The sequence below is a fragment of the Coffea arabica genome, chromosome 7c, assembly GCF_036785885.1.
Source record: "Coffea arabica cultivar ET-39 chromosome 7c, Coffea Arabica ET-39 HiFi, whole genome shotgun sequence".
Lineage (NCBI taxonomy): Eukaryota > Viridiplantae > Streptophyta > Magnoliopsida > Gentianales > Rubiaceae > Coffea > Coffea arabica.
The window spans coordinates 6,331,606-6,345,249 of record NC_092322.1 but is presented as its reverse complement, the minus strand read 5'-3'; the positions used below and the strand labels follow the sequence as shown (position 1 = coordinate 6,345,249).

The 13,644-nt window shown below is 38.2% G+C and overlaps 2 protein-coding genes across 3 annotated transcripts; one reads left to right on the top strand and one right to left on the bottom strand.

The window, feature by feature from the left end:
- Positions 1-549: 549 nt before the first annotated feature.
- LOC140010415 (protein BZR1 homolog 1-like) lies at positions 550-2,860 on the bottom strand. The gene is made up of 2 exons (XM_072057385.1): positions 2,487-2,860; positions 550-1,720 (listed from the first exon to the last, which is right to left on the bottom strand). Exons 1-2 carry the CDS (start codon positions 2,718-2,720, stop codon positions 1,001-1,003), a joined length of 954 nt encoding a protein of 317 aa, XP_071913486.1. The 5' UTR covers positions 2,721-2,860; the 3' UTR covers positions 550-1,000.
- A 5,866-nt stretch (positions 2,861-8,726) lies between these two features.
- LOC113699154 (uncharacterized) lies at positions 8,727-12,849 on the top strand. 2 transcript variants are annotated; one of them, XM_027219296.2, is made up of 5 exons: positions 8,727-9,318; positions 10,549-10,742; positions 10,899-11,172; positions 11,358-11,533; positions 12,031-12,849. In XM_027219296.2, exons 1-5 carry the CDS (start codon positions 9,233-9,235, stop codon positions 12,627-12,629), a joined length of 1,329 nt encoding a protein of 442 aa, XP_027075097.1. In that variant the 5' UTR covers positions 8,727-9,232; the 3' UTR covers positions 12,630-12,849. The 2 variants fall into 2 exon arrangements, with proteins under 2 accessions (XP_027075097.1, XP_027075096.1); XM_027219295.2 differs by having other exon boundaries at positions 8,730-9,318; positions 10,549-11,172.
- The last annotated feature ends 795 nt before the right edge of the window (positions 12,850-13,644 follow it).

Below are 13,644 nucleotides of genomic sequence, written 5' to 3'. Positions count from 1 at the left end.
TAACAGTTTAGTATTACTCGCATTTGGATAACAACAATCATATCCCTCTTCATCCATTTATCATCATGTAACAAATGGACTTAACTAGGATCTGTCTCTTTCAGCTCCTCCCTCCTTTTTTATCTTTCCTTTCCCTTCTGGTGTGCAAAGTTTCTTCTGTTTCTTCAACCATCAATCTGTTTGCATCCCATTAGTCACAAATATGATCAATTTTCTTACCCGATTAATGCCACAAGTCTCTTGGCACCAAGCTGAAAATGTCTCTGCGGACAAGCTCTTTGTTTGCAATCAATCAAGAGTGAGTCTTGCCTGCGTTTCCAATTCATTGAGCTGGAATATTTCTAAACCTGATAACCCTAAACCTTGCAGCGATTGTTGGAGGATGTTTCCAATCTCAACTTAGTACCATGTCATCACCTCTTGAAGGCGATCGGACAAACAAGATGACAATATCACGCTCTTCCATGATCAACTTCACTCAAGACTAGGTTGGCAAATGTTAACACACAAAAGCAAGAAACAAATGGCTGTTAAACTTGCCAGCAAGAATACTGATCAATCAACCGTCAATCAACTCAATTTCAACGTTTTAGTTATGTCTACAAGAGAAACACATTCTCCCGCCCCAAATTATGTGACAAGTAATTAACTGAATAGATGTCCTCTGATCAGTGACAACCTTAAAGAAAGAATCTAATATAAACAAGAAAGAAAAATATTACTCCACCCCTTTACTTCCTCTACTCTCCAGTCCTCATTATATGCATCAAGAGTAATGTTTTTTGGTGGTCGACAGTATCTGAACATACAGCAATGGAGGCTAACAAGTCTGTGACTTCATAGCGGAAGCAAATCTGGCAGCAAGCACCAAAGAGGAGATCAAGAGACCTCCATCAGCAGAAACGGATTACAATGTAGTGATAAGAAATTATGCAGAGATGAAGACCCTAGTGAGTCCTTTTACGTTCATCTTCTATCATCAACTATCTAGACAGGAGGCTTAACCATGGGCCTTTCCACTCCCCAGGGTGAGCTCTAAGTCATCCACCCCAATTTCATGTGCTCTTTCACCCTCCCATGCCTTCACTGTGCAACTCTCAAATGCAAATTCAGAGCCACATCCCCTTTGTGCCCCTGCACCCCAGGGAAACTGTCCACGACCATCGACTACATCCTGATGATTTTGCAGAGTGGCAGGTTTCACAAGGTTGAATGTGGGTGAAGATGGAGCAGCTGGGGCTGTCTGGAAACTCACCCAGCGAGCAGACTCGACTGGGGATATATCAGACTCATCGCATTCTGGAATTGTGGCAGGTGTGAAATGCTGACGTCGTGTAGGACTCGCTGGTGCTGAAGCAGCAAAAAGAGAGTGCGGCAATGAAGGCGGTAATTTGATATGAGAAAGAGGCTCCCAATCAGGTTTACGCTTTGAACCTCTAGTTGGGGAAGAAAGAGGAGGGGTTACAGGGGCACTGTTGGATATACGTAGAGGCGGTAAGGAGTTGGGAATGGAAGCTAAATTGTGGAGGAAAGGAAGAATGTAAGATGGGGGGTTTGTATCGCCACGAGAGGGGCTGGGAAATGAGGATGACCCAGGACTGGCATGGTAAGAAGGTGCAGGACTAGGAAAGGAAGACGATGCTGGGCTTGGTTGGATAGATGAACACGCACTGATACTAGCTGAAGCACCTGTTAACTCAACCAGGGGTGGTTTCCCTCCCTGTGTAAATCAGATCATTGCGAACATTAGCATTTGAATGAGTTGAAATTTTGAATACCGTCTGACTAGCCTACAAGGCAATGGGAAAAAAAGTGCTTCAAAGCATCTCTTTCAGGAGTGCACTAATCTCTTGATCACACTAATTACCAAAAGAAAAATGTCGAACAATTAAAGGAAAGAAAGAAATCTAAAACAGGACTAATAAAGAGCAAAAACAAAATGCAGATTTGCTTAAGTTCAGGAAAGCAGGAAAAGAAGACCATTTGGACAGAAAACAATTCAACGCAAATGGCAGTTGAAGTTATGATGATGAACACACAGTCATTTATGGGAATCATGAACACCTTACAGCCTACACTAAAATTGAAAAAAAATAAAAAGTTATTTGGAACTCAAACCCAGTTTTACAACTACGCAGGTCATCTTATGAAGCTAAAAACCAGTAAATTAAGAACCAACTAATAGAGAAAAAATTTTGCCCGGTCAACAAGTACTTTCACGGATCAAAACCCCCCACTGGGATCCCAGTCAAACAGCAAGCAATTATAATCATACTAGCAGGACAAAAATTAACCTTCAAAGATTATCGGAATCTCTCCGCAGTATACATCAAAATCGATACTTGCGATATCCTCATAACCAAGAAAATAGCAATATTACATGAACATCCCAGTCTATTGTAGTTGAGAAAAAAGAAGAAAACATAAATACGCATGGATACAGATCTGAAGCCGAGAAATTTGTAAAAATAAATAGTGCCATTTACCTTGCGATAGGTAGTTCCATCGTCTTCAACAATCCAACCAGCCTCAGAACAGAGAGCTTTCAAGACTTCGTTATTATCACAGTGTTTAGGAAGCTTATAGTTGCCCTGAGCTCGTAAGCCAGCAAAAATCTTGGCAGCTATGGCTCTTCTCCTTCTTTCTCTTCTCTTATTATTCTCTCTTTCTTTCCAAGTGGGTAACCTCCCCGATGATGACCCACCGCCGGCAGCTGTCATGTTACTATTTTCTTTCTTGATTCTTCCTCCACCCGTTTGCCTCCTATATATTCTCTAGTAGTATTATTTGAAGAGGAAAGCTAGACTAGACGAGAATAGGATTGAGTGTGAAAAGGTGGATGACGAATGAAGGAGTTGAAGAAGCGGTTTGGCTAGCGGGGTAGGGGTGCGGGGGGACGGGGGGGTTGGCAGATTGCTCACGAGGGGCATCCCTCGTTCCCTCACTTTATTGAAAATGTGGCTGCCTCTGCTACTAAGTTTTACCATGCCTGCCGTCGTTTTGAACACCTGGCTTTACTGCTGCGTTTGACACGTGCGAGTACTTCCGTTTTCATGAAGTCGTCAAAGTACGTGAATATTCTCTTTATTTTCTATTTTCTTTTTGTAATTTCTGAGGCACTTAAATCTGTGTTTGATGATCTCCTCTCAATTGCTTAAAATCCATGGAGAGGGTCCCGAATTCAATACCTCCCATTTACACTTAAAAAAATGGTTAACAGTTACTTTCGTGCGCTCCATACTCATTTTCAGGTACTTTTATATTTCTGCTTATTTGATTGAGTTTTTGAGATCTTTTAATCTCAGTTCTTGAGATTTTAATATTCTTTCAACAGTTTAAACTGTTCTTTGTTTTAGTAGCCAATTTTTTTTTTCAACTATACTAAGAAAGGGATTTTCTATCAAAAAAAATCCTCATATTTTCCGTGAACACATTTTCCAATCATTTTTTCACCTTACATATATCAAATCGCTACCGTACATTTTTTATAAAAAAAAAAAAACTCCAGAAAATTACAATCCAAACACAACTTTGTATTCCGGGCCAACGTTATTGAGAGAATCGAGTAAAATTACTGATTTGATTTATTATATGCGAGCAAATTATGCATTTGTTTGTTACATGTAAAAAAATCACAGTTTATAGCAATACCTTGCAAGTTCACAACAATTTACTGCTAAGTGTAAAGAGATAAAAACAAGAGCAAGTATCATCTCCTTTACCTTCTTTTATTGTGAATGCTCACAAAGATTTCACGGCCAAGTCCAATGGTGCCAATTAGTAAAGGTGTTGAAGCGAAAAACATGGATATGATGATTTTTCAGGAGCAAATGAGCATTCGTGAGTACGTATGTAAATTCGAGATTATTATTGAACAACTTTCCAAGGTAATCAATGTACCACCAGCCCTGATGAGTCATGATAATAATAACAACATCATTATTGTATTATTGTATCATCCCCTGTCCTGGACAAGTTTTTTGCACAAAGGTCTACCTCCCCCGTAGAAAGAGAGGATTGCTCCCAGTTGTTATGTTTTCAGTTTTTAGTTTTTTAGTTTTTTTTGGCTTTTTATATCCTTACCATATAACAATGGGTGATTAGGCCTGTTTGGAGTTTCGGTGCATTTAAAAGAGAAAAGAAAAAAAAAAAAGGGCGTTTCCAAGTACTAAAATTACTTGTAAAATATTTGATAATTAGTATTTCGTAACATAGAAAAATCTAACAGTTGGTAATTTAAAAATCCTTTTATTAAAAATATTTGTGTAAAAAATCCTTCTTTACAAGCCATATAAGCCATCGCGACTCATCCTGAAAGGTCAGTTAGGTCTTAATCTTGCCCTTGTGATCCATCGTAGATTTGAGGCGTGCCTTGATAAACAAACATAACCATTGATCGCGCGTGTGGGCTTAACATGTGACTTTCACATTTGAACCCTCGTTCAAGTTGGGAATCATCTTTTGATACTCTCTCCGTCCCACTTTGACGATCTTGTATTTCTTTTTTATCTGTCGGATCCAAATTGTAGTCCACTTTCCAATTGAAAAATGTAGTTGTATTTTAATTTTCCTAAAATACCCTTATTCAATGTAAGCAGTTGTTACTATAAACCAACCCCATTCAATAAGAATTGATTCTTTTTTTATCATCAATTCAAGTTCCCATAAAATTGTACCATATTTAATGCGATGGTATTTTAGAAAAATAGCAATCTAAATTTACTTTTTCCAACAAAGTTAATTACTTTTTCTTAAATTGTGTGAAAAAAAAAAAACAGAACTATCAAAGTGGAACGAATGGAGTACTTGGTAAAGCTATTTATTGATTACTGAAGTGATCTGGTCTATCGTTCAATTTACACAACAAAACAACCAAGAACTTGAGGGGCATGATCTTGAAATAGCAATATGCCGTCTGTTCATCAAGCGCGGATCTTGAAATATCCCCTGTGGTGGCAACCGGCCATATTGAAAATGAACCCTTTTTATTTGTTGATAGAAAAATAATGAATTCATTAATCTTCAGTGAAAACAAAAACCAATTTTTTTTGTAAAATACTAGTGCTATATCTAATAATCACCAAGTTCAAAGGGGGAAAATGGACAAAACGACGAAGTTCGATGAGTCCAGGCTGCAGACAATGGGGCCATCGAGGAACATGGGAAGCCGAAGAGGTCCTTGTTCTCAATCAAACTCTTCTACCGGCTCCAAGGACAGATATTCATAATTTACCTTTAAAAAGAAAAACAATAGTAAAATAATCTTTTCCGACTCCAAAATAATAATACTGAGACAGCTCCACACGTGCGACACAGAACCCAGCTACAGGAGACCCCACCTGTTGGGTTGGCGGGACCAAAGTCGGACATTTGAGATGTCGTTTCGGATTATCCAACACGTGCACCCGGGCCTACCATTTCTCTGTATAGTCCTAGTTCGTTGTTTGGCTCGGCCCAGCCATTCATATTGTGCAGAAAAGGCCTTTACTAATCCTCAATGAAATTATCAATACCCTTTTGAGATTTTTCCGCTTTAAAAACAAAATGAAGAAAAAAAATTAGATACGTCATTGCTAATTCTGGCGTGGTCGAATCATATCCTTGATGTTTTAGCGGAAGGGATTTTAATTTTTGGAACAAGAACATAACATACTACACAAAAATTTTCAATTTTTTAAGTTACCAGAATGGCGGTTTTTTTTTTAAAAAAAAAAATATATATTAGCTAATTCTTCAAGTTCTAATTAAACCGATCCTACACCATGTAGTCTTGAAAAACCAGTTTTTAAGAGTGGCACTTGACAAAGAACAATATTGCCTTGCCTGAATAAAATTAAATTATTTGCTATGAATGACCCCCAAAGCACATTTATTAGAAAATGTCCAAATTTTTTGCAAAACAAACGCTAGTTGAGTCACACGAGGATGTATCTTTGACCAAAAAAAAATTAGCTTGTGCTGTTGGGACAACTTGGGATGAACATTTTCTAACAATAGTTGGCTCAACTGTCAACTTTAAAAACTCAACTAAAACTTTGCTGATGCGTGAAGTATTTTTAATTTTTTATCATCATATGGTATACTACTCGTAATATGATACCCCTCTAAAATTGTGATTCTTGAACCGCATTTACAAGGCCCGTGTATGTGGTGGGCGGTGGTGGGCACATGAGAGAGATGGGAGGCGAAGAAAGCTGGCTCGGCCCACTGCAAGACTTGACTGCCAACACACGTGTGGTTAGGCGTGCCCTTGCTTGGGGACCACAGCCCGCTCCATTAATTGTTCCAGCCTCCACACTAAGCTGTCCCCTTTTGGGTGCGTGTGTTGGAACAAGCCCACGTGGGCCTCTATAAACTTCTCTCGTCCCAAATGACCACATTCATATGTCGAAAAGAATAACTTCGGCCACTGGATCGGATTAACCGGGCGACGATAGTTAATTGACAAAATGGTTCACTTCATTTAGTTATATTGGGTACTTATTATGACAGGGTCCAAATACGTTAATACATTGCATTACGACGCTGTTGAAATTGGTCCTCCTTTTTTTTTTTTTTTTTTTCAGGAACCGAAAGAAACTCGCACACGCACTCAATTAGAACAAACACGATTGAAATTGGACCTTGGCAAAACAATTGCAAATCCTACAACATGCTTGACTAAACCATAGAATGGAATTGGAATTGCAATGTTGAGTTTGCGCTGCAATGTCGGATTACCAATACCATCCTGTCTGTAAAATGTTTAATGAAATTTCGAGAAGAATAGAATGGAGTAAGATTTTATGGTGTAATCTTGACACGGTACAAGAAGACGGCACTGGGCAACAGCAACACTTTGCAAACTAAATAAGACAGAAAAATGTAATTATGGGATAAAAAAGAGAAAAGAGGAAATCTAGAAAAATGAATTTAATGATTCAAAACATAAATAGAATTAACTCTTGCAACTTTCTTACGAATTGGCATTTTGAGAACTCGAATAAGCCTTATCTCTCCTCTTTTTCTTTTTCTTTTTTTTCTTAACAGTTTGGACTGGAAAACCTTTTTAGAGCAATAGCAATGAAATCCACAGCGAAACTTTTTTTTTTTTTTAATAGTCGAAAAGGTATTGGGCCTTTTCTATATAGCGTGTGAGAAAAAAACCTTTTGGAGCACATGTCATCAGGCTATATAAATAACGAGGGATACTCCCTTCAAAAAAAAATGGAAAGTTGGTCACAATTGGGATTTTTTTGAAAAAAAATAGATGTAGTTACTAATTCATGATCTAAAATGAAGGGAAATATAGAAAAATGAATTTAATGATTTAAACCACAAACAGAATTAGCTATTGCGACTTTTTTACAATTTTCAGAAAATCGTTCAAAACATCTTTCGGATTTTGACAAATGAATTTTTTTTGTCACTTGCCTTTAAAAATGCTGATTTTTCGTCATTTACAAATCAACTTGGCTAGATTTGATCCCAACCTAAAGTTGTGTCCACCTTTTAGCCCAAACACGCCACATCCCCACATATGGGTTTATAACTCAAATATGCCTCGTCTGGACTTTCTTTTTCAGTCTGGATGGGAAACTTTTTTCAGAACAACGGCGCTGAAATCCACCGCTCAAAAGTCAACAACGTGTTGGGCCTTTTCTATTACCATGTAGAAATAGAGAGCATGATGCCTTGTTTGGATTGCTTGTTTTCGTCGGAAAATATTATCATTTTTTGTGATCATATTTTTTTATCACTTTTTTTTCTCATATATATCAAATCGCTACAGTAATTTTTCCATGAAAAATGACGGAAAATGCAATCCAAACACAACCTAAGATTTTTTGCATAAGAAATGAAATACGGAAAGTTTGATTATATAGAATATCAACTAGTCTAGACCCGGGCAGTCATTATTATTATTATTTTTCTGGTGCTAGGAGGGTAAACAAAATAAATCTGCAAAAGTTTTCATGAATTAATAAATTATCGCACAAATTCATTAATTGCACAAGCGAATGAATCATCTTTTACTCTTTCTGGGCAAGAAAAATCATATTTTATTTGTGACATCAATCGGCTTATCCAAAACCAAAAGGGCTAAGAAATAAGATGAATGTGCAAGTACGCTCCTCAAACACTTTTCTGCCTTCCAACTTTTGTCCTTTTTATCTGTTATCGTTTGGGGGAAAAAAAACTTTTGTCCTTTTTAAGGAAAAGCAAAAGGCTAAAAGCTATTATAAATGAATCTATTTTAACCTTGTCCATTCTTTACAGCATTGAATGCATTAAGAGGCTTTTAGAGACTTCCAAATTTAGGTTTCTCTTAATACATTTTGTACTAATATTTGGCAAAGCACTCGCCATAATAGTGCAATATTGTGAACTGTATGCTACAATTATAAATGGTATTATATAATTGTAAGTTATTTTATTATGATTAATTTTTTATACACTGACAGTGTATGTACTTTTACTATTGAATGCATGAAATATAATTTAAATTTTACATATGTGTCATGCATTCAGTCGTAATAATATATACACTGTTAATATATATATATATATATAATTTATTCATTTTATTATTGCTACTGTGAATTTCTTGTAATCTTATACATATGGAAAAAAAAAATAATGGATGATACGATAGTAGAAGAACAAGGAGAGTATAGTGAGAATGGCAAAATCCTAAGAAATGGACCTGATCTCAGGTTGGAATAAAAGAATCCAGGAATCCCGTGATGCAGTCCTAAATACCCAATCCAATCAAAACGACAAAAACTACCTCCACCTACGCTTCCCACCAAAAGTAAACGTACACCCATATCATATGTACATATGAACAAATATGGAGTGCATCCGCTTTGGAGCATTGGATACACCAGTCAAAAGATGATTCAAGTCACTTGCAGTTAGCCTGCACCTGCAATACTGCAATATACTAAACTATAATCCCATCTGATCTGAATAGTACCTGTAAATTGAATAAACAATCTTGAAATCCGGACAGACATTTTCTAATAACTAATTTCGAGTAACCTTTCTTTAATATCCGTTCTTGAAAATTTTCCCCCGAGGCCAAAAAGTAAAAGGGGATTCCGTGACGCCATCTCCTTCATATTGGGTCAACGGCGTCACAATTACCCTGCCATGTTGATGATCTTCAGTGGCTGCTGCGAACCCAGATCGGAGTTTTCTTATCTGGGTATTTTTTTCCCCAAAATTTAGAATAAACTTTAGTTGATTAATGGGCTCAAGCCCTCGGACCAATAAACTTCGCCGTGTCGGTTTTCTATCGAACTCTCTGCTTCCAAGACCCCCAGACACAATGAAGTAAGTGTTTCTTGGCATTTTTGACTGTGTGAAAAGCTCTAGCTCTGAAAACTTGTTACTTTGCTAATGCCTGTTTGTCCTAAATGTTTATTTTTACGATTTTTTCTTGCTAAGGTATGAGAACTGTTTGATTGTATATGATGCTATCAGTGTTAACTTATTGGTTAGAAATTATCAGCACGGTAGGAAAGAAATGCTTTCTAGTTCTTATTAACTACAAGAAAAGAAAATGTGTCGTAATTCGTGTGGAATCTGGCAATTTGCATCATAAAAATCCATATTACGAAAAAAAAGAGGATATTTGGCTTTCTACGAATCCTGCTTATTTAGGAGTTTGGGGCTGTTTGTCTTGTCAAATATCATGAAAAGAGTTCAAAGTTGAGTTATATTAGAAGAGTTGACAGGGTGGAGTATTGTTGAACTAATATGCTCGTCTAATTGTGATATTTTGTTCCAATTTCACTGAATTTGAGGTACGCATGCATTATCGTATCTGATCGAGGTGATCAATAGGATGTAGCTGTTGAAAATGGAGATCTATAATATTGTTGACTGCCCTTAGAAATGTAAGGTTGCCCAATAATACAGAAGTGTGTGTGGAGTGATTTTGTGTACCTGTGCTTACTTGAGGAAGCAGCTGGGGCTAAACAACTTAATTTAGTGAAACCAGGTGAAAGAAGCATCAATATGCACTTCATGAATAACTTGAATTACTGCTTTAGGGAAGTCTGCCTGATTAAATAATGCATACAGGTTTCAAAAAATGCTAGCAGTGAAGATCATTACCAGGCTCATATACTAGTTTGGAAGGTTTTACCTACAGTGTTTGTGCTTGCTTTAAATTCTCAAGTCGCCTATTGACCATCAAGTGTTGAAGAGTTGTTCCTGTTATCTACTTCTTTACCAACTTCACTTGTATAGATTTGGTTTTGCATCTATATCATGGTATTTCCTCCTGGATCTTTCAGCTGTACATGTATGTAAGCTGCTTAGTTTCTAAGAGTATCAGTATGGTAATTATATCATCCACTTATTTATTTAAAATCTATTTTCTCACTATTGCCCGTGAAGTCGAGATGCCAATTCTTATTGAGGAATTTTATCATACCATCATTGTTCACAATATCTCTTCAAGTAAATACGCTTGGTGGCCTGATGGAATGTCAATTTTGGCTGTTTATACAAGGTACTTGTTCTCTGTACTTAATTTGGTCACGTTTCCAATTACAGAACCAGGACACTTTTTGGGATTTCCCTGTCGCTGATTATCATTAACATGGCTGCTATAATGGAGCGAGCTGATGAAAATCTCCTTCCATCTGTTTACAAAGAAGTCAGCGAAGCTTTTTCTGCCGGGCCATCTGATCTTGGTTATCTGACTTTTGTACGCAACTTCATTCAGGGACTGGCTTCACCAGTTGCAGGTATATTAGCCATTAGTTATGACCGCCCTACTGTTCTTGCAGTTGGCACTCTGTGCTGGGCCTTGTCAACAGCTGCAGTAGGTATTAGCAAGTATTTTTTGCAAGTTGCATTCTGGAGAGCAGTAAATGGTTTTGGACTGGCTATTGTGATTCCAGCACTTCAGTCCTTCATTGCCGATAGCTATGTGGATGGTGCGAGAGGGACTGGCTTTGGGTTTCTAAATCTTGTTGGGACTGTGGGCGGTATAGGAGGGGGAGCTATTGCTACAGTTATGGCTGGTCATGATTTCTGGGGAATACCTGGATGGAGATTTGCTTTCATGGTGATGGCAATGCTGAGTTGTTTGATTGCTTTTCTTGTTCATGCTTTTGTTGCTGACCCAAGAAGAAGAACTACTGCTGACCACGATACAGGCAAGGCTTTGTCAAGGTACAAGCTACTTCACCCTGTATCTTTGTGGGTGCCGAATACGTCAAATACCTCATTGTCTGCCCCTCTTTTTTTTCTGCCTTCACTTCAAGTACATAGAAAATCATTTCATGCGGTCATCTGTTGATGGTTTGCTGAAAAGCTTTCTCCCACCGTGCAATAATTTGATTTCCTTTCTGGTTTAGGGATGAGGTGATGGATAAGGGAAATGCTAACTCAGTATCAATTTGGGTGGAATCATGGCAAGCAATGAAAACTGTTACAAGAGTTCCCACTTTTCAATACATTGTGTTGCAGGGTGTTGTTGGTTCACTGCCTTGGACGGCCCTAGTATTTTTGACGCTTTGGTTTGAACTAATTGGTAATCTTGACATGCAGTACCCATCGTTTTTGCCTGTTGATTCCTATTATTACGCCTTGAGATCCACGTAATTATGGTCCTTTCTTCATTTTTTCTGAAATTGAATTGGTTTGATTTCCTACCTCTGCACTTTGAGGTGTTATGCATTGAAACTTTTGGGAATTCAACTATGAGGATAGAGAAGTTGCTTGTAGTACGTTTAGGAGGAGATATGAGCCGGGATGGGATCTACCTTACATGATTAAAATAAAAGAAAAAAAGCCTGGGATTTAAGACAATTTTTTTGCCTCTCCTCCTTCCAATCGATATGGATAAATGAAAAAGGCCCCCTTCCCCCAACTGGCTGCGAGGCTGCCACACACAATTCACTAACCACAAACGATTGTTTTTGGGTTTAAGGTGCTAAAATTAATTTTATGGTCTATTTGCTTGCCATAGAGATCTATTGCAAATGATTCTTGCTTGACGTAGAGAATCTTTTGCAAATTCTTCTGCAGGTTTTGATCACAATAGTTCAGCAGCCCTTGTTGGTCTCTTTGCCGGTGGATGTGCACTGGGCTCTTTTGTTGGTGGAATAATTGCAGATCAAATGTCACGCTTGTACCCACATTCAGGGCGTGTCATGTGCGCTCAGTTCTCTGCTTTCATGGGCATTCCATTCTCATGGTTCCTTCTGAGAGTTGTCCCGCAGTCTGTGAGCAGCTATTCGACATATGCTGCCACACTCTTCTTGATGGGCCTTACCATTAGCTGGTGTGCTACTGCTACAAATGGTCCAATGTTTGCTGAGGTTGTCCCTGTGAAACATCGGACCATGATTTATGCATTTGATCGAGCTTTCGAAGTATCCTTTTCTTCTTTTGCAGCTCCTGTGGTTGGAATTCTTGCAGAAAAGATGTACGGCTACGATGCAAAGTCTGTTGATCCTGTCGTAGGGTCCGGAAGAGAAGCATTAGCTTTGTCAAAAGGGCTTTTCTCCATGATGGCAGTTCCCTTTGGTTTGTGCAGTTTATTTTACACACCTTTGTATTGGAATTTCAGGCATGACCGAGAAAATGCTAGAATTGCAGCCACAAAAGAAGCAGAGATGATATGACAGATTCACCGACATTACTGGCTTATTCTTTTGAAGCATTATTTCTTTTGACAACTGAAATCCATACTTTTTTACGTTCCACATTTGCATGATGTGTGTGAACTCTTTATCATTGAGATCTCATTCAAAACCTTATCAGCAGCATGGATGTAAGAATAGATTGGTAATTTCGGTAGATTTCGCTACCATGAATACATGCAGGTCCGAGAGGTATACCGAAGTGCAGTGCATGCTAGTTATAGCCTCTGGCCCTGGACGAAAAATGGGCTTGCTGCACACATGGATCTGATGGTGGTCTCGTCGCAATAATTACCAGTTTTGGCTGCAGAACAGCGACAATAAACTTGCTGCATCTTCGGAGCTGATGGTGGTCTGCAGTAGTCTCTGCGCCACTAGTTTTGGCTGCTGATTTCAAATAAACAAAATCTGGCCACCATACTCGAGAACTGAAATCCCAGCCGGGCAGCCAGGTCTTAGAAGAGAGGGAGGGTCCATCAGGAGGTTAGAATACAAGCCAATGCTAAAGAAGATTAATGACTATCAGGTGGAGCCTGATATCCTTTGGTGCTGACTCCCGCAGTAGAAATGAGAGATGAAACAGCAAATTCTGCAACGCCTAATAATGTACACCTGGATTCAGTTACTTCATCAAGTAGCACAAAAGAGAAAGGGATTTGTACGATTTGATTAATCTTATCTACCCTTTTAAAACGACTTAGACCTGATACTAGAAGACCATCCACTCCTACCAAGCAATGCATCAGACCCTTTCACATACATTTCCGTTAGACGGTCAGACGCAACCTTTTCACGTAAATTTTCAATAAAAAAATCAACGGAATATTTATTAATTTCAGTCCAATAACTTTTTCACCACTATTTTTGTCACCATTTTCTATCTCCGCTTCTTAAATCTCAATCCGTTCTTTGCTAGAAAATAATTTAAAAAAAAAAAAAAAAGGTTCAGCGAAACCGGCGTCCGTCGATGTTGTGCTCTACGAAGGAAAACGAAACG

What these genes read in the sequence shown, in the direction of transcription:
- LOC140010415 (XM_072057385.1), bottom strand. Translation starts at nt 2,720, where the DNA reads ATGACAGCTGCCGGCGGTGGGTCATCATCGGGGAGGTTACCCACTTGG. An exon ending in ATGGAACTACCTATCGCAAG is followed by an intron (nt 1,721 to 2,486) that starts GTAAATGGCACT and finishes TGATTTACACAG; the next exon opens with GGAGGGAAACCACCCCTGGT.
- LOC113699154 (XM_027219295.2), top strand. Translation starts at nt 9,233, where the DNA reads ATGGGCTCAAGCCCTCGGACCAATAAACTTCGCCGTGTCGGTTTTCTA. An exon ending in ACAGGCAAGGCTTTGTCAAG is followed by an intron (nt 11,173 to 11,357) that starts GTACAAGCTACT and finishes TTTCTGGTTTAG; the next exon opens with GGATGAGGTGATGGATAAGG. An exon ending in GCTTTGGTTTGAACTAATTG is followed by an intron (nt 11,534 to 12,030) that starts GTAATCTTGACA and finishes ATTCTTCTGCAG; the next exon opens with GTTTTGATCACAATAGTTCA.